This window comes from Eublepharis macularius, chromosome 8, assembly GCF_028583425.1.
Source record: "Eublepharis macularius isolate TG4126 chromosome 8, MPM_Emac_v1.0, whole genome shotgun sequence".
Taxonomy (NCBI): Eukaryota; Metazoa; Chordata; class Lepidosauria; order Squamata; family Eublepharidae; genus Eublepharis; species Eublepharis macularius.
The window spans coordinates 27,729,648-27,748,466 of NC_072797.1; the positions used below are offsets into that span (position 1 = coordinate 27,729,648).

At 43.2% G+C, this 18,819-nt stretch overlaps 1 protein-coding gene across 1 annotated transcript in view; it reads right to left on the reverse strand.

The window, feature by feature from the left end:
- Positions 1-3,602, reverse strand: part of HCN1 (hyperpolarization activated cyclic nucleotide gated potassium channel 1) — a 248,871-nt gene extending 245,269 nt beyond the window's left edge. Inside the window, exon 1 of the mRNA XM_054986971.1 lies at positions 3,211-3,602. Coding sequence (XP_054842946.1) covers positions 3,211-3,602 — 392 coding nt within the window. The remainder of the gene's footprint in view (positions 1-3,210) is intronic.
- Between the last annotated feature and the right edge of the window lie 15,217 nt (positions 3,603-18,819).

Here is an 18,819-nt window from a genome sequence, read left to right on the forward strand (position 1 = left end):
TCCCAGAGAGGTGCCCTGACCCCTTCACTGTTGATCTTTGGAGGTAGCTAAATATGGTGTTATTTAGGGCTGCTTTTAATTAACTTAGTTTTCCTTAGTGATAGTCTTTGGCTGTGTGTGCTCTTTTGTGTGTTAATTTTGGGAGGTTTTGTATATTTTTATTAATGTTATTTTATTTATCTTGTAAACCTCCTTGAGTTCCTGCAAGGTAAAAAGGTGGCTAATAAGTGTTTTAATTCGGTATGTAAATAGATCAGTAAACAAAATAACCAAAGATTTATTACAAATTAATTAAGTGGATTCATTTTGAGCCAGACCAATTAAAAACACATTACTGCAGTTCTCTTAACTTGTTTTGGAAAGCATATACAGCATTTGTATAAAAGTCCATCCCAACATTTCATGAAATGTAATTAGCAAATATTACATAAAAGGTTAAACTATGTTCGTGATTTCCAGAGACATTTGAATAAAGTAATCAAACAAGAGATAAACTCCAATTTATTTAGAGTTGGACAGTTTTTCCACCACCCCACTGCCCTGGCCTCATTCTGTAGTCTATCCAACTCTAAGCTAGAGAAGCAAATGATTTTTTTTAATTACCTGGGAATCCTCATGAATATGGAGACAGTCGCAAGCCAAATATTAATGGTTCATCTCAGAAGGTCATTGATTCTTAATACTGTCTCTCACTCTTGGCATCCTCTGCCACCCATTTAAGAAAGGAAAAACATTTCACAGACATTTAAGGGTGGGAAAGCTCTATTTTTGATGGCATATATGGGAAGAGACATTACGTATACACTAGAAATGACAAGGACATGGAAGCCAAGGTTAAAGCTGGGATTTCCAGAAACACTATTATTCAATACTCTTGATAGCTCCTAGTTGGGGGCTGTGTACAAATTCTACCTGTGTTGCTGCTTCTTCCCACCATCTCCCCTCCAGCCCATTATAGTACAGCTCAAGGAGATAGTGATCTTTGGATGACTTTCAAGGCCCGGGTAAATTAATAAGGACAAATCCCGTTCTGTCCAAAAATCATTATGAAAATCCCAGTTGCCCCTCAGTCTATGTATTCTTCCCCTCCCCTCCCCTCAGGTCCCCGTTTTTTCTAAATCAAGCAAACAGTCTTAGCCTTTGCAAAAGTATCTGGGAAGAGCTAAAAATGTGCATCCATTGCCAGACAGGAAAAAGCTTTCACACATCTCAGACTCTGCTAATGTAACAAGAGGGCACATGTCTGAACCAAGAGGCCCAATCCGTACAGAAACTTTCAGTCTTCCAGCATCAAAGTAGCACTGTGAGAAGAAACAGTAGCTTTCATTGTCATAACACACACCCCTACACACACACCACCACCACCACCACCTGAAACCAAGATCCTGTTTTTGTGTGCCTTTTTCTTTCAGGTTTCCAGTCTGCTAGTCTTTTTCTTCAAGAACTGGACACAAAGAAAAGTTTTAATCAAAGAACTTAAAAGCTCTCTGAAAATGGCCCTATCGATGTGTGCAAGCAGGGAACCAGGTGATGCTGAGCGGCCATTGCCCCCTCAGCACACCTGCTCTCCAGGCACTGGACACATCTGAACGGAGGCCCGTGATATAGACCTACTGCGTGTGGGCTCTAATCACACAGTCTGGTTTGCACATCTGGGTTCTAGTTGCATATGTCACTACGCAGGCATTCTGGCCAATGTGTGGGCATTCGGGAAAGCCTGCAGGCACAATCAAAATCTCTTCTCTTTTTGTCATGAAGAACATCTGCACAGGCTATCCAAGGTCAGTTGCACCGTTTCTGTATAGAGCACAATACAGAGAAATAGAGTGGCTCTTCTTGAAAATTGAGCATAGGGCAGGCTGACAGGGAGCATTTATTTGCCCTGGCAGAAGCCACAGAACATTGATTTAAGCTGTTTCTGGGTTGCAATGCAGGTGCTAAACCTCAATTTATCATGCAGTTTGTCGGAAAGTGCAGAACGGCTGCTTCGTCCTTTCACAGAACGGCTATCATACACAAATACACCCTAGCCTAGGGACAGGCTGGGGAAAAAAATCTTTTTAAAAATTCACATTTCACACTAGTTAGATTTGTGCAATTCCCAAATGAATGGAATGTAAGAAGCATCCATGAAAGCTTATATTATGCTTGGTGCTGAAACTGTCCCCTCCTTTCATCAGAAAAAGGGATTCAAGTATCCTTGTTAAGTGCAAAGAGCTCTACTCTCCATTTTCACCATGAAGGTCAGTGATTGTACCCTAGATGAGACCGGCTGCTGTGTGTAGCATCTGTGTACTTTACTGGGGGAGTGGAAGTAAAGCCGGTATCCAGTATCCATTATGCTCTGTGGTGAAGCTGGGGAGGGGGTGGAGGTGAGGACTCTAACCTCTAGCAGAACTTGGTGACAGTGCTCCAACCTGAACTACAGAGCTGAACATTTCCATATCTACCCCATGGGGATCCAAGGCAAGGCAAATATATTGATGTGCACGCCAGGGAGGAGGCAGAAAGAGAAATATATTTGCACTTCGGGAAGGCTCTCTCTCTCTAGCCAAGAGGGAGAGGACTCCCAAGATCCCAATAAGTAAAGAAGAGTCAAAGACTATCTTAGAAAAAGCAACGCTGGACATCTGTACATGCAGGGGAGAACAGAGAGCTGAAAAGGGGCAAAACTTTGGGGCGGGGAGTCCAGGGTGGCAACTAAAATCAGGCAATCTGCATCTCTTTGGACAATTTTTTCCATGTTCCTGTAACAGCATCTTGCTTGGGTGAGGTTTGAGGTAAGAAGGAAGCTTTGACTCGAAAGCTCATACCCTGGAAATCTAGTCGGTCTTTTAAGATGCTACTGGTCCCCGAATCTTGCTCCGGGAAATCTGTTTCGCCCAAGTGCAATCTTCAGAACTCTTGAGACAGGCTGTTTGCTTTTTGTGCAGCCTACAGCACACACTGTTGAGTCTGGGCTGCAGAGAGACAGGCTGGATTCCTGCCTCCCTTCCAAAGTGCCAGCTGAGGTTGGACCCTAACTGGGTCACCTCGAGACGGCTTCCCAAGGTCCATGGACAGCGCCGAGCACACCAGCCCCGCAGTCCTCTTCCCAGCCCCTTCAGCATCACGCTCTCTCTCATGTGTGCACACCCATTCCCACGCCCCTCGCACTCGCGCGGGCACACGCACAGCCCTCCCCCCTCGCCCAGCCGAGGCGCCCCTCACCTAAAGTCGCTGTAGGGGTGGATGATCCAGAAGCCTGCAGTTTTAACCCTTTCCTGCTCCTTCTCCACCGCCTTCTGGCTGCCGAACATGCGGAGAGAGAATTTGTTGACCCCGGGCTGCAGCATGGAGGTGAACTGCCGCTGCATGAAGCCGTACTGCCGCCGGGCGCCGTCGGCGTCGTCGAAGCCCACCATGGGCTCCTCGGGGCCGCCGCCGCCGCCGCCGCCGCCGTCCACTTTGAAGCAAACCGAGTTGCCATGCTCCTTCAGGCTGCCGCTGCCGCTGGGGCTGCCCAGCGCCTTGTCCGCCGGCTTGGCCGGGACGCAGGCGTTGGCGCTAGGGCTGCCCTCGTCGCGGCTGCCGGGCGAGGCGCCGGGCTTGCTCCCCTCCATGGCGCTGCCCGGAGAGGAGGCGAGCGCTCCAGCCTGCCCGGCCGGCGGCGGAGACAAGCGGGAGAGCCAGCGGGGCGAGCCGGCTCCGTCGCGCTCAGCAGCTCTCCAGCCCCTCTGCCGCGCCGGGCATCGCCAGACCAGCAGACGCGGCTCTCGGGGAGCGGCGCGAGAGGGTGGGGAGAGAGCCGGCGGGCTCCCTTCGCGCGCGCGCGCGCCCTCTGCCGACGGCAGGCCAGACCCGCGCGCGCCTCGCGCTTGGCCGCTTCCTCGGGCTTGACATTGAGCGCCGCAGCCCTTGAGCGAGGCGGAGGGAGGAGCTGCACCGCTCGGCCCCCGCCAGCGCCGCCTTGCGAGGAAAGGCATGTGCCGGGCGCCAGTTCGCGGCCTCGCACCTTCGCCTCCGCGGCCTCACTGCCTCGCACGGCGGCCTTTTCCCTTTCTTGTTCATGAACTGGGGTTGCCAGCTCCAGGTTGGAAAATTCCTGGAGGTTTGGGGGGGGGGATTGGGGAGGGGAGAGTCCTCAGCAGGGAGTAGTGCCAAACAGTCCGCCCTCCAAAACAGCCATTTTCTTCAGGAGCATTGATCTCTATGGCTTGGAGATCAGTTGTAATTCCGGGAGATCTCCAGTCACCACCTGGAGGCTGGCAACTGTAGATTCGTTTCCATAGCCCCTTAAAAACCAACTAGATTTCCAGGGCAGAGTCCCGTAGCACCTATAAGACTCAACAAAATTTGTGGTAGAGTATGAGTTTTCGTGAGTCACAGCTCATTCAGATACCAGGTATCTTTTCCGCCGTACAGACTACCCATCTTGACAGATTTCCAGAGAATGAGTTTTCAAGAATCAAGTCTCATACCCTGAAAAGCTCGTTGGCCTTTAAGTTGCTACGGAACACGACTCTTGCTCTCTTCAACTACAGACCAACAGGGCTACCCACCTGAAACCCTACTTGAATGTCTGTCTGTGTGTTTTATCCCACCCTTCCTCCTAGGCAGCCTGCACGGTTGTCCCTTTCTTGCAAGGAAGGTTAGACTGTGCAAGAGAATGACTGGTCCAGTGTCGACCAGGTAGTTTCACGGCAAGCAGGAGAATGAAACCCAGATCTCGTTGATCCAACACTAGTCACTATGCTATGCTAATTCTCTTTAGCAGCCATAGTGTTTGTTCCACTGCAACAACAAGGGCTGCAACTTCCCAGCAAACACATCTCTTTTTGCACATGACTGCACATGGTATCAAGTGGCAGCATGTATGACTGAGCCGTCACAGGGCCAGGCCCATGTAGGTTACTTGCATGTCACATTGCCCCAGACACGGTGTGCAGTTGAGTCAGTTCGTACATTCAGTTGCCAATCAATGACTGCAGATAAAATCGGGTGGTGGGATGATTGGAATGTTGAGCTAGGACTAGAGAGACCCAGGTTGAAACCCCCCATTCTGCTATGCAGTTCACTGGGTGGTCTTGGGCCAATCATACTTCCTTGGTTGCCAACAGTATCCAAAGATTCTCTCCCTTATCAGCTACCTCATACCACCCGCTCCCAAGCTAAGCGTTGGTTACATATGATGGTGCCTTATACTGATGGAGACCATTGGTCTCTCATAGTCAGTCTTGTCTAGTCAGACTGGCAGTGACTCCCCAGGGTCTCAGGCTGTTTTTCACATCATTTAACTACATTATCCTTAGTTTCAGGTAGGTAGCCATGTACATCTGCAGTAGAAGAGCAGGATTTGAGTCCACTGGCACCTTAGAGACCAACAACATTTTCAGGGCATGAGCTTTGGAGAGTCAGAAAAAAACTCTTTTTCAGGTACAGGGAGGAGTAGAGATCCCTGAGCTTTTATATCCCAGTCGGGAGGTGGGGTGTGTGAAGCAAAGGCGGCCATCAAAAGCTTATACCCTGAAGAAGTCTTGTTGGTCTCTAAGGGGCTACACAAACCTTGTAAGTGGAGATGCCAGGATTAAACCTGGGACTTTCTGCACACAAAGCAGAGGCTCTTCCAATGAGCCACAGCCCTCTTCTAACATATGACAATGCATTACATGGCTGGCTTGATGCCATGGCAACCCTCAATGAGCAGGACCTCGAGGCACCTGTTCCCCTAGCGCCCTCCCGCCCCCTGCAGCAGCCCTTCACTCTCTCCCAACCTACTCTGCCTCACAGGGTTGTTGTAAGAAAAAATGGAGAAGAAAAGAAACCATATACACCTCCATGAGCAGGATAATTAAAAAATGGATAGTTACCTATGTTGTTATATATATATTTATGTACTTGATCAAATTTGTTCCCCTTTACTAGTTCTATTTTCTAAATTTTTGAAATTAAAAAAAAATGATGGAACTTCTAATGTACCTGTACTTTATGGTCTGATATAGACTGCCTTGTATCCAAAGTCAGAGTAGAAATCAAACAAACATGTTGCCCATGCATGTGTGAATGAGTTTGTACACCCATGGTGAAAAATGCATGTGGCCTCTTCAGATGTGATGGCATATCTTTCACGAATGTCCAAACTACATAACGTGTGCAAAGCAGTGAGCCTTTTGAGAACCTTAATTCCTTTAGCAGCATTGGATAAATTGCTGTAATCCAATTGAGCGCACTGGGGAAGGAGGCTTAGTGTAAGTATCAATACAATTTCCATGGCATTTCCTAAAGGTGCGTTGTGCTTGTGGTGACTGCAGTGCTCTACCTCTGTCAGAGTGTCTCCCTAAGATCAAAGGACACAAGGGCAGTCATGCAGGACCAGATCTAGTCCAGCATCCTCATGGATGGCACCAGTACACCATCAAATGGGGCAGCTGTCAAAGTCCAGGACTCCTGACAGGGTCCAAATCTGTGTTACTCTCCTACCACCCATGCATGCACCCTTCCCTGTCCCACTCACTTCCCTAGATCCACCTGTGCACCCAGTTGAGCATGATGTTCAGTGCCACCAAAGAAGGACATGCAGATGTGCCCAGTGGTGGCTGCGCTTCTGGCAGCCATAGAGGCAGCAATCCCAGCAGCACATACCACTCCATGCTGTCAGAGAAAGGGCTGTGAGCACAGATGGTGGGAGAGCTTGTGGGGATATATGGGTGGGTGGGCAGGAAGGAAGTGCAAGCAGAGGGGCTGGTGGTAGGTGGGCAGAGGAGGGCATTCTATTCCAGGGCCCCTCCAAAACCTGTAACTGGCCTGAGCATCTTTTTCACATGTTTTCCAACCAGATGCCTCCAGAATGAAAACACAAAGGGCAGGGAGGCCAAGAACTCAAATGGGAGGGCTGCATTGTAGGGATGGGGTCTCAGGTGCTTCACTAGCAAGTTGGGGAAAATAGACTTCATTACCATTTTTGCCTCATATTATCTGCTGCTTTAAATATGTACTCCTATGTACAACCATTGCTCCATGCTATCTAATGTTAGTCCTAGAATTGATTATGTTTTGCTTCCATATCTCTACTATGTCTTGGATCCTTGCTAATGCTATGTCTTTAAACTTGTATATGGTATTGTATTGAAATATACTTACTTGATACTGATTGTATTAACCTCATACTGTGTAATCCGCCTTGAGTCTCAGTGAGAAAGGCGGACTATAAATGACATACATACATACATACATACATACATACATACATACATACATACATACATACATACATACATACATACATACATACATACATGGCTTTTTTTCTGGGAAAAGAGGTGGTGGAACTCAGTGGGTTGCCCTCAGAGAAAACGGTCACATGGCTGGTGGCTCCACCCCCTGATCTCCAGACAGAGGGGAGTTTAGAGCAGCGCAGAGGGCAATCTAAACTCCCCTCAGTCTGGAGATCAGGGGGCGGGGCCACCAGCCATGTGACCATTTTCATGAGGTTCCGGAACTCCTTTCCCCCGCATTCCCCCTGAAAAAAAGCCCTGCGTGCATACTTACATACATACATAAATCTCTCCCTCTTGTTTTCTCCCAGCACTCTGAACATGAAGGTTTCGTTTAGTATTTGTGGCTAACCGTCATCGATGAACCTCTCTTTCAGAACAGTGAATTCCCCACTCCACACATCTGTGTTTCAAGCTCCCCAAGTGTACAGAGTTCCAGTTGCATGAAGTAGCTGCTGTGTGGAGGTTCCTTGCACGTGGACAAAGTGCATATGTGCTGCATATATATGCTATAACATAGATAAGCGTGTCGTCCATGGGAAGTTGTTGGTAAGCTTGGGCCAGGTCAAGTTTTGCAAAGACCTTTCCCCCTTGGAGCAATGCCAGGAGATGGCTCACGACTGGCACTGGGTAGGTATGTTGCAACCCCTCGGCATCCTGATTTCAGGCATGCAGCAGATCCATCACAGTGAAGTGGCATCGGTGTGCAGAGCGTTTCCAGAGGTCTCGATGGCTCCCTAGGAACATACACCAGATTTCCAGTGTCCTTCGACCTCAACCCAGCCGTGGAACCCATCCGCCTTAAGTGTCGCAGGGTCCCCTTCACACTCAAGCCCAAGATAGATGAAGAACTGGACTGGCTGATCAAGCAGGGAGTCTGGAAGCCAGTTTCCCATGCAAAATCGGAAACTCCCATAGTAACGCCGCTGAAGCCAAATGGAGCGGTCAGAATTTGTGTACTGTGCATTTATAGTCCGCACAAATTCTGACCACTCCATTCGGCTTCAGCAGCATTACTATGGGAGTGTGAAGGGGACCCTGCGAGGCTTAAGGCAGATGGGTGCCATGGCTGGGTTGAGGTCAAAGGACACTGGAGGCCTGGTGTATGGACAGCTCAGAGCCGGAGTCGACTTCCATCTCACAAGGCACGTCTTGGATCCTCACCGTCACTTTTATTTTCTCACACGTTGGAGATTGTGAGGCTAGGATGGATGAGTCACTGGTCTGTATGACTTCAGCGTGGCGTAGAGCAAGTGTGTGGCAGTTGTTCCTGTAAGTCTGACTTGGGTGACCCATCTTGGTTTCTGGCCGCATGACAAGCACGGGAAATGTGCCCTGACAACCCACATTTCCGGCATTGTGCGTCCCAGAACCAGCATGATTTCCTTGAGTGGAACCCTCCACAGCTTGCACAAGGGGTGCCCTGGAATGTCTGCCCCCCCCCCGCTCGTTTCTTGTCATTGAACTTAGTTCGCATCACCTCCTCCTCTTCATCTTCCGATGAGGATATGTCCTCGATGCAGCCCTGATGCACAGGCTCAGACTTGCGGGATGGTGGTGGAGTGCGCGATTGCCGGACTTCCTTTGGAGACTGTTCCGCGGCTTCAGCGGTGATGGCCTCATCATATGCAGTCTTGAAGGTCTGGTCTTTTTTCGCAAACAGTCTCCTCTGGAGCTTTTCATCCCAAAGACTGCACACCAGCCTGTCTCGAAGTGCCACCTTGAGATCGGGAAAATTCCATTGCCTGGCTGCTTGTCAGAGGGCTGTGACAAATGACGTTATCAATTTGCCTTGCACCTGATCTCTCTTATAGAACGCATATCTGCAGGCTATCTTGGATGGCTGCAGCGATAAATGTTCTTTGAGCTTGTTTTTTATTGTGTCGAACGCTGTAGTTTGAAGCGGAGCAGGCACCACTAGTGCCCAGGCTATGTCAAACGTGGACCGCCCACACATGCTGAAGAACATCACTCTAATGAGATCTGCGCCATCTATCTTGTTTGCTTCGAGGAAGAAATCAAACTGGGTGATGTAGGATTCCCAGTCCTCGGCTGTTGAGTTGAAAGGCTCCAAGTGGCCCTTAGCGGCCATGTCTACCCGCTGGGATGGAGTGAATGCTGCTGGGTGGCTGAGGCGACAATTCCTCTCCAGTAAGTGATTCCTCTCCGTTCTTGGGGCTGCCTACCCAAGCCTTGTAGTTCTGCTCTAGTCTCGGGGTTGCATACCTGAGCATGAGTTAGTGATTTCACTCTGTCTGTGGGGCTGCATACCCACTCAGGATCCCATCCTCGTCGCCAGTGTTAAATAGTGGGTTCAGATGCTGAGTGATTCAACAAGTTCTTTATTCGATCAGAACATCACTGAAACCCTAGGCAGCAAGCCGCACATATATACACAACTTTCATTCCCAAACCACACCCCAACTATCTTAACATCCAATGAGAATACGCAGAACAGGAACCCTTCATTTGCATCAACTATATACATTGTAACATTTACAGCTCAATGATTGGTCTTTATCGTGCCGCCCTGATCGGCTGCTACCAGCAAAACACGACCAATGACAGTGCAGGCTTCAGTACTCTTGTTTGAGCTAGAAGCTTGACCAATACATAACATCTTTCTATTACTGAAAGTCACTTTGGGTATCTTTGTTTTTAATTTTTTAAAAAAAATTTGAAAAACAAAGTGATAGTATAGGGATAATACAGAAAGGAAAAAAGGGATTATATAACATAATTGTGTAAATCAGAAATAATTATATATGACAAAAAATATTTCTCCCCAACATCCTCTTCATTAAATTTTTAAGACATGGTCTAAAAAATACACTGGGATTGACTTACGTTGGAGTTTAGTTACATTTAATATTTTAGGTTTCAGATTTCCTAACGAACCTGTTTTACAACTACATTAATGTCTTTCATCATTACTATATGTTCAATATTATTTACTTTTTTTGCTACATTCTACATGCCTACTATAACTTTTACCAAATAAGCCAATTTGGTAGAGTGGTTAAGAGCGGCAGGACTCTAATTTGGAGAGCTGGGTTTGATTCCCCAGTCCTCTGCTTGAAGCCAGCTGGGTGACCTTGGGTCAACCACAGCTCTCTCTGAGCTCTGTCAGTCCCACCCATCTAACTGGGTGATTGTTGTGGGGATAATAATGACATACTTTGTAAACCCCTCTGAGAGGGCGTTAAGTTGTCCTAAAGGACGGCATGTTGTTGTTGTTACATTCCTGTGTATGAGAGAAATAAAGCCCACCACATTTTGAATAGTGTTGCCCTTTTTTTAACCAGACCACCCTGTTGCTATCCCTTGAGCCACAGGTGATCATGTTTAGGGCCATGCAGTAAAAGGCTTCGTGCTGATCTCTGCATATCAAACTATTTCTAAAAAACAGGGCAGGCTTTATTTCCCGATCAGTTGGCTACCTGATTTGAGTAGTGTAGCCCTCACTCAGAATACATTCTGGAGCCATAAGCAGATGAGAACAGGCCTGATTTAACACACATTTGTTTTGTGACCAGAGCTTATGTTGATACACAAACAGATAATACAGCACTTGGAACAGGCAAAATTAGTTTGCTACATGTATTTGGAATGATCGGAGCCACTATCTGTTTTTTAAAGACTGCTTCTACAAAAATTTCCCTCAGAGGGAAGGCTTTTCCTTTCAACTGAAGGTTTTTCTCCTGTATGACAGGCCTGTCCCAGAAAGGCAAATCAAGCACCATCAAGATGGAACATACCATTAATGACTCACACCAAGTCGAAGTGCTCCCCTCTACTGGCCTGGCAATAGATTCACCCACACACTGCATGCTGTCAGAGGGAATTTGGGCCTCTTGTTTTTGAATAGTGCATGAAACTTAAATATATATATTTGGTGTAGTGGTTAAGAGTAGCAGGACTCTAATCTGGAGAGCTGGGTTTGATTCCCTCTGCTTGAAGCCAGCTGGGTGACCTTGGGTCAGTCACTGCTCTCTCAGAGCTCTCTCAGCCCCATACACCTCACGGGGTGATTGTAGCAAGAATAATAATAAGACACTTTGTAAACCACTCTAAGTGTGGCATTAAGTTGTCCTGAAGGGCAGTATGTAAATCAAATGTTGTTGTTATATCAAAGTACAAAAGGAATGTCTATTATATATCTCATGATAAGAAAGTAGATGATGATTCTGCTCAGAATCTACTTCTTTATCCATTTATATTCAAAATATTATATTTAAAACATATTCTCAGTCTGCTTCTACACTGCAATACATTTATATACATTTTTTAAAAAACTATTTCTCATTCTAAATGTATCTTCTGCTCGCATAATACACATTCCATCTCTCCTCAAATGTCATGATTAATCTGTTCTTCAAGTAAGTTCTTAATTTTGCCATTGCTGCATATTCGGTAAGTTTATTTTATCATTCTTGTAAACAGGGCTTTTTTTCAGGGGGAACGCGGGGGAACGGAGTTCCGGAACCTCTTGAAAATGGTCACATGGCTGGTGGCCCCGCCCCCTGATCTCCAGACAGAGGGGAGTTTAGATTGACCTCCGCGCCGCCAAGCTGTGTGGAGGGCAATCTAAACTCCCCTCTCTTTGGAGATCAGGGGGCGGGGCCACCAGCCATGTGACCATTTTCTCTGAGGGCAACCCCCTGAGTTTCACCACCTCTTTTCCCAGAAAAAAAACCCTGCTTGTAAACCTGTACAAATGTCCAATTTCCATTTTGCTGTATAAATGGTTCTGGCCACTGTCACCATATATTCAAATTTCTCTTGCAAAAATGTTGGTAGTTTATTTGGCAATATTCCTAATAACATAATCTTAGCTTCCATAGACAATCTAACTTTTAATATATTCTGCATTTTCCCATGTATTTCCTTCTAATATCTTTCTGCTTTTTTGCAAGTCCACATATGATAAAAAGTTCCATCTATATCTTGACATTTCCAACATTTTCCTTCATAGTTTTTGTCTTCTTTCTCAATATCCTTTGGAGTAATGTACCATCTGAAAAAAACATTTTATACCAATTTTCTCTTTAACACCTGGCTGGCTGTGAAATTAATTCCTTTTCCCCATAACCGTTCCCATTGGTGCATAGGTTCTCTAAGGTTCTGCAATCTGCATCCATTTAATCATACATTTTTTCACTTGTCCTCCTTCCATTTCCAACTGAAATAATAACTTATATATCCATCGTGATAAATGATCTTTTTGTTTTGTAATTAGCTGTTCGAATTCAGTCATCTCTGTTAGAGCTCTACCTTTCATGTTGATAATCTTTAAACTTGAAACTGATTGGTAATATGGTAACCACTGAATATTAATTCCTTCATCTCTAATATCTTGCTAGGACTTGAGTTTTCCCCAAGCATTTACCATATTGCCATATATTAAGAAACCAATTTTTATTTTCATATTCTTGTCAAAATTAGTTTCTATTGGAGACATGAGTGGAGAATTTGGAGGACTCAATAAATTCCGACATTTATATCATATTCTCAAGAGACCATTTCTTAATTATATGACTCCTTTCTTGTGTTATACTTGTTTTGGTAGATTTCTTTATCCATAAATAATTATATAAGGTCTGCTGATTCCAATTTTAATATTATTTGCCTTGGGTTTTTAATCCAGTCCACTATCCAGACTAGACCTGCTGCTTGATAGTATAATTTTATATTTGGAACTGCAAAACCTTGTCTCTTTTTCTCATCTTAAGAGTATTTTAAAACTTATTCTTGGTTTCCTGCCACTCCAAATAAATTTATTTATCTATTTTTGCCAGTCTGTTAGTATTCTTTCTTCTATATATATATAGGTAACATTTGGAATAAAAGTTTTAATTTTGGTATTATTCTTTCTATTGCTGAAAGTCACTTTGGGTATCTTCAAGGAGAAGGGGGGGAATAAATATTTAAGTAACTAAAGGTGCAATTCTAAGAATGCATTCCTGGGAGTAATTAAATGGGACTTACTTCTGAGTAGACCTCTATGAGTAAGTAGTTAAGTAAATAAAATGCTGAGTTCCCTGCCATCTGTTCTTTGTTTGCTTAGAGACTCTTTTCTGACCACCTAGAGAAGTTCTGTGTTTTATAAGATGTATGGATAGAAAATATCCTGCCTTACCTCAGGGTTTGGAGTAATTGACTTTTTGTGCTTTTTGTGTGAATATGAAAAATAGTGTACAGTCATGGGATCTTGGCTTAATCGAGTTTGATTTTCTTGTTATCTGGCATCATTTCAGCCTTACAAAAAACTTGCTGTCAAGATTCCCACTTGGACACTAGTCTGAACTTGTGCCACTGAATATTGCTAATCACTTCTTCTGCCACGTGAGCAAGGGCAGCTGGAGAAAGATGCATTCATTATGTTGGCATGAAAGCACAGGCCAAAAAAGTATGTGTTATAATACAGTGGGAAAGTAAAGTTAGTGAGATCAGCACAAATCCCTCAGTCAGACCAATGAGGTCTGACTTAAAGCAGTAACAGAATCATTTGATATGAACAAGCTTTATTGATTCCAGCAGAGCAAAACAATGAACTTGTCAGCATCAAGACCTCTGGCATTTTTCATTACTAAGAGCCATACCAGACACCAACAGCTAGAGCAGTAGAAATGTAATAAGAAATATGGATTCCCAACCCCAAGAAATTATAACATGTCAATACATCCCAATTTAATGTCCTGGTGTCATATGCAAGTGTAGAAGAAATGCTTATGAGACAGGATGGATGGATGGATGGATGGATGGCAGAGGGAGAGACAGAAAGAGAGTGATTTCATACCTTGAATGAGCACCTTCATGAGCAACCATCTGGAACTGTGCATTTCCAGACTTTCAGGCATAGAAAGGAATCAAGATTTGGATCACACCCAGCAATTAGCAAGGACTAAGACTCCTCTGGCCAGACCTGGTATAAATAATTAGGAGCCTATCATTCTGCTCTTGTGGATGTCTAACAAAAAGTATCTTCTGCCTATTTCATCCCAGATTTTGGCAACTGACACTGGGTTGGAGAAAAAGAATCCCAGCTCTGAATTTTAGCAGTTACCCTCAAAGTCTGTTCTTGATACTTAGAGGATTTTTAAATGACTGTATCACTTCTATTGTCCAGATCCTGTCTCCAAATCATACATCCACATGCAGAATAACAAGAAGGACTGGATCACATGTGACAAAGTCCACATGCCCTCTGTGTGGTATTTGCACAGTCAGATACATTCTGGAAGTTCCCAGCTGAGCACTCAATTCCCAGGCATGCACAAACCCAATTTGGACTGGGACAGTAGTGCACCCTTGGGCCTCAAAGTGGCTTCCACCTTCCTGAGGCACCATTTTACTGACCAGAAATAGTCCAGGGAATCTGCTATCTTCCCATTGTGGGTAGGTGTTATGTGCCGTCAAGTCACCTCTGACCTGTGTTGATCCTATGAATGAGAGACCTCCAAAACATCCTATCATTAACAGACTTCCTGAGATCCTGCAAACTGGATGACGTGGCTTCTTTTATTGAGTCAAGCCATCTCATTTTAGGTCTTCCTCTTTTCCTACAGTCATCTACTTTTCCTAGTATTATTGACTTTACCAGAGAATATTGTCTTCTCATGTGACCAAAGTATATTAAACTCAGTTTTCTCATTTTAGCTTCAAGGGAGAATTCAGGCTTGATTTAATCTAGTACCCCTTTATTTGTCTTTTTGGGTGTCCATGGTAACTGCAAAACTCTCCTCCAGCACGAATTTGGAGATCTGGCTGGGTTTAGTATTAACAAAACAAAGTCGAAATTGCTCTGTAAAAATACGACAAAAAAGAAACAGGAGGAATTAATGAACGTTTCAAAGTGTGAAGTGGTTCAGAAAACAAAATACCTTGGAATAGAACTATCAGCTAAGAATATAGACTTATTTAAAAACAACTACGAAAAATTGTGGTTACAGATAGAGAGAGATTTGCTGAAATGGAATAAAATGAACTTGTCACTGTTGGGATGTATTTCAGTTGTAAAAATGAATGTACTACCTAGAATGATGTTTCTGTTTCAAATGATTCCAATTGTTAAAGATAAGAAGCATTTTGATAAATGGCAAAAGAGGATATCAGAATTTGTTTGGGCAGGGAAAAAACCAAGAATCAAGATGAAAGTGCTGTGTGACGCAAAGGGAAGGGGAGGCCTTCAGTTACCAAATCTGAGACTGTACCATGAAGCGATTTGTTTAATTTGGTTGAAGGAATGGGTAAAATGATCTAATTTCAAACTGTTAGCTTTAGAAGGGTATAATAACTTGTTTGGTTGGCATGCATATCTATGGTATGAAAAACATAAAATGGACGGTATGTTCCAGCATCATTTTGTGAGGAGGAATCTCTTCATGATTTGGCAAAAATATAAGAAATTTATGGGAGAAAAAAGACATGTGGATTGTACTGGGCGAAGTGGTGAACCCAAATATGTATTATAAGGGGGAAGACTGGTTGACCTACAAAGAGCTATTGTGGGGTGATAGAGACAACCTCAAAATAAAAAGTAAAGAGGAATTACCATTTGATTATGGTTGGTTGCAATATAGACAAATTAAAGATGTATTTGAAGCTGATAAAAGAAATGTGGGTTTTAGATTAAAAAATACAGAAATAGAAGAAATTTTGTTTGGTGAAGAAGTAAAAATGATTTCTAAAATGTATAAAATTTTATTGAAATGGTATACACAGGATGAGGTTGTTAAAACTCAAATGGTGAAATGGGCAATAAACGTCAATAAAGAAATTACAATGGAAAGTTGGGAATATTTATGGAAGAACACTTTGAAGACTTCTACATGTAATAATTTGAAAGAAAATGGTTATAAGATGATGTATAGATGGTATTTAATGCTGAAAAAATTAGCAAATGCAAACAGTGAAATGTCAAACAAATGTTGGAAATGGAAAAAACACGAGGGCTCTTTTTACCATATGTGGTGGACTTGTGACAAGGCCAAAATATTTTGGTCTAAGATTTATGCGGAGATGCTGTCAATTTTGAAGTGTAAACTGTTGAAGAGCCCTGAATTGTTATATTATATGACTGTTGCAGCAATAATATTGTATGCACAATACTGGAAGCAAGAAGACATACCAGAAGTGGAGGAATGGATTCAAAAGCTGTTATATATGGCTGAGATGGACAAAATGACAAGGAAACTAAGAGACCAGAATCCAAACAAATTTTTAAGTGACTGGAGAAAATTTAAAAATTATTTGGAAAATAAATGGGACGTGAAAGGACGACTGTGGATTTTAGAGAACTATTGAGAGTTGTGGAGAATGAGTATGAATTTTACCTTTGGTAATAGGGATTATAGTGCGAATAGAGGTCATGATAAGAAATAAAGGGGTTTTAGTGCTGTTGAAAGTCAAAAGGGGGAAAGGGGGAGGGGGGAGGGATGGGAGGCATATACATGAATTTAAAGGGTAATGAAATTGTAGATTTTAATGAGATGTATGTTTAACCCATTCAATAAATTTTTTATTAAAAAAACAAAAAACAAAAAACAAAACTCTCCTCCAGCACCACATTTCAAATGAATCAATTTTCTTTCCAACTTTCATATCCATACTTAGTAATGGGGAATACCATGCTATGAATTATCTTGATTTTGGTTCCCAGAGAAACTTCTTTATCTTTAAGGATCTTTTCTAGCTCCCTCAAAGCTGCTTTTCCAAGTCTCAATCTTCTTCTGATTTCTTCATTGCAGTCTCCCTTTTGGTTGTTGATTGAGCCACAGAATAGAAAATCATGAACAATTTCAATTTCCTCATTGTTAACTTTAAAATTGAGTAATTGTTCATTATTCGTTACTTTTGTCTTCTTGATTTTCAGCTGTAATCCTGCTTTGGTGCTTTCTCTTTAATCTTCATCAGTAATCCTTTCAAGTCTTCACTATTTTCTGCTAGTAATGTGGTGTCATCTGCATATCTCAAATTGTTAATGTTCCTTCCACCAATTTTCACTCCATTTTCTTCACATATAATCCAGCTTTCTGTATGATATACTCTACATAGAGGTTGAATAGGGAGATAATATGCAGCCTTGGCTGACACCTTTGCCAATTGGAAACCAATCTCTTTCCCCATATTCTGTCCTGACAGTAGCCTCTTGCCCAGAGTACAGGTTGCTCTTCAAAACAATCAGATGTTGTGCTGCCCCCATTTCTTTTAACACTCTCCATAGCTTTTCAGTCAAAAGCCTTGCTGTAATCTATAAAACACAGGCTGATTTTCTTTTGAAATTCCAAAGTATGTTCCATTAGCCATCATAAATTTGCAATGTAATCTCTGGTGCCTCTTCCTTTTCTGAATCCAGCTTGAACATCTGGCATTTCTTGTTCCATATATGCTTTAGAATTTTGAGCATCACGTTGCTTGCAGGGGAAATTAACACAATACTCCAATAGTTGCTGCACTCTTTGGCATCTCCTTTATTTGGAATTGGAATGTAGACTGAGCATTCCCAGTCCATGGGCCATTGTTTTGTTTTCCATATTTGTTGACAGATTCTTGTTAAGATTCTGATGGACTCAATTTCTGTAGCTTGAAATGTCTCTATCGGTATTTCATCTACTCCAGGTGCTTTGTTTCTTCTAATTGCTTTGAGTGGAACTTCTACTTCACTTTCTAGGATTTCCGGTTCTTCATCCAAAGATCCTTCACTGAAGATATCTGCCCTCATTCCAGCTCTTTTTTATACCTCTTCAGTATATTGTTCCCATCTTTCCTTAATTTTGTTCTGTCCAGATACTGTATTTCCATGTAGATCTTTCAGCATCCCAAGCCATGGCTTGAATTTCCCTATGATTTCTGTGATCTTTTGGAACTTTGATTTCTTGGATCTTTGAGATCTTGGATCTCTTGTTCTTCCTTTTTTTTTTGTTCTTTTTGTTGTTGTCTTCTATTCCTTTCCACTGATTATTATAATAGATTTCTTTTTCTCTACATGCAAGTTGCTGAAAAGCTGCATTTAGAATTTTGACCCTATTTCTGTCACCATTTGCTTTTGCTTCTCATCTATCTTTAACAATTTGAAGTGTTTCCTCAATCATCCATTTAGGCTTCTCCTTTCTTTTGTCTACAGGAATAGTCTTTGCACATTTTTCCTTGATAATCTCTCTGGTTTCAGCCCATAGTTCTTCTGGATCACAATCAATTAAACTTAGTATTGCAAATCTATTCTTTATATGGTCTTTTAATTCTTCAAGAATATTGTTTAGATTGAATTTTGGCACTATGATTCTTTTAAAGTTTTTCTTCAGCTTTATTCTAATTTTTAATATTAGCAACTTGTGATCTGTATTACAATCAGCTCCTGGTCTTGTTTTAGCAGAGAGGATAGAGCTTCTCTGTCTTCTGCTTCCAATTCTTTCCATTGGAGATACTTAAATGTATGGATAAGAACACATAAGCAGGGCTGGCGTGCCCATTGAGGCCAGGTAGGCGGTGGCCTCAGGGCATGGGGTGCCGGAGGGGGCACCGGAGGAGGCGTGGGGGGCAGGAGCATGCACTACGGAGCTGCAGC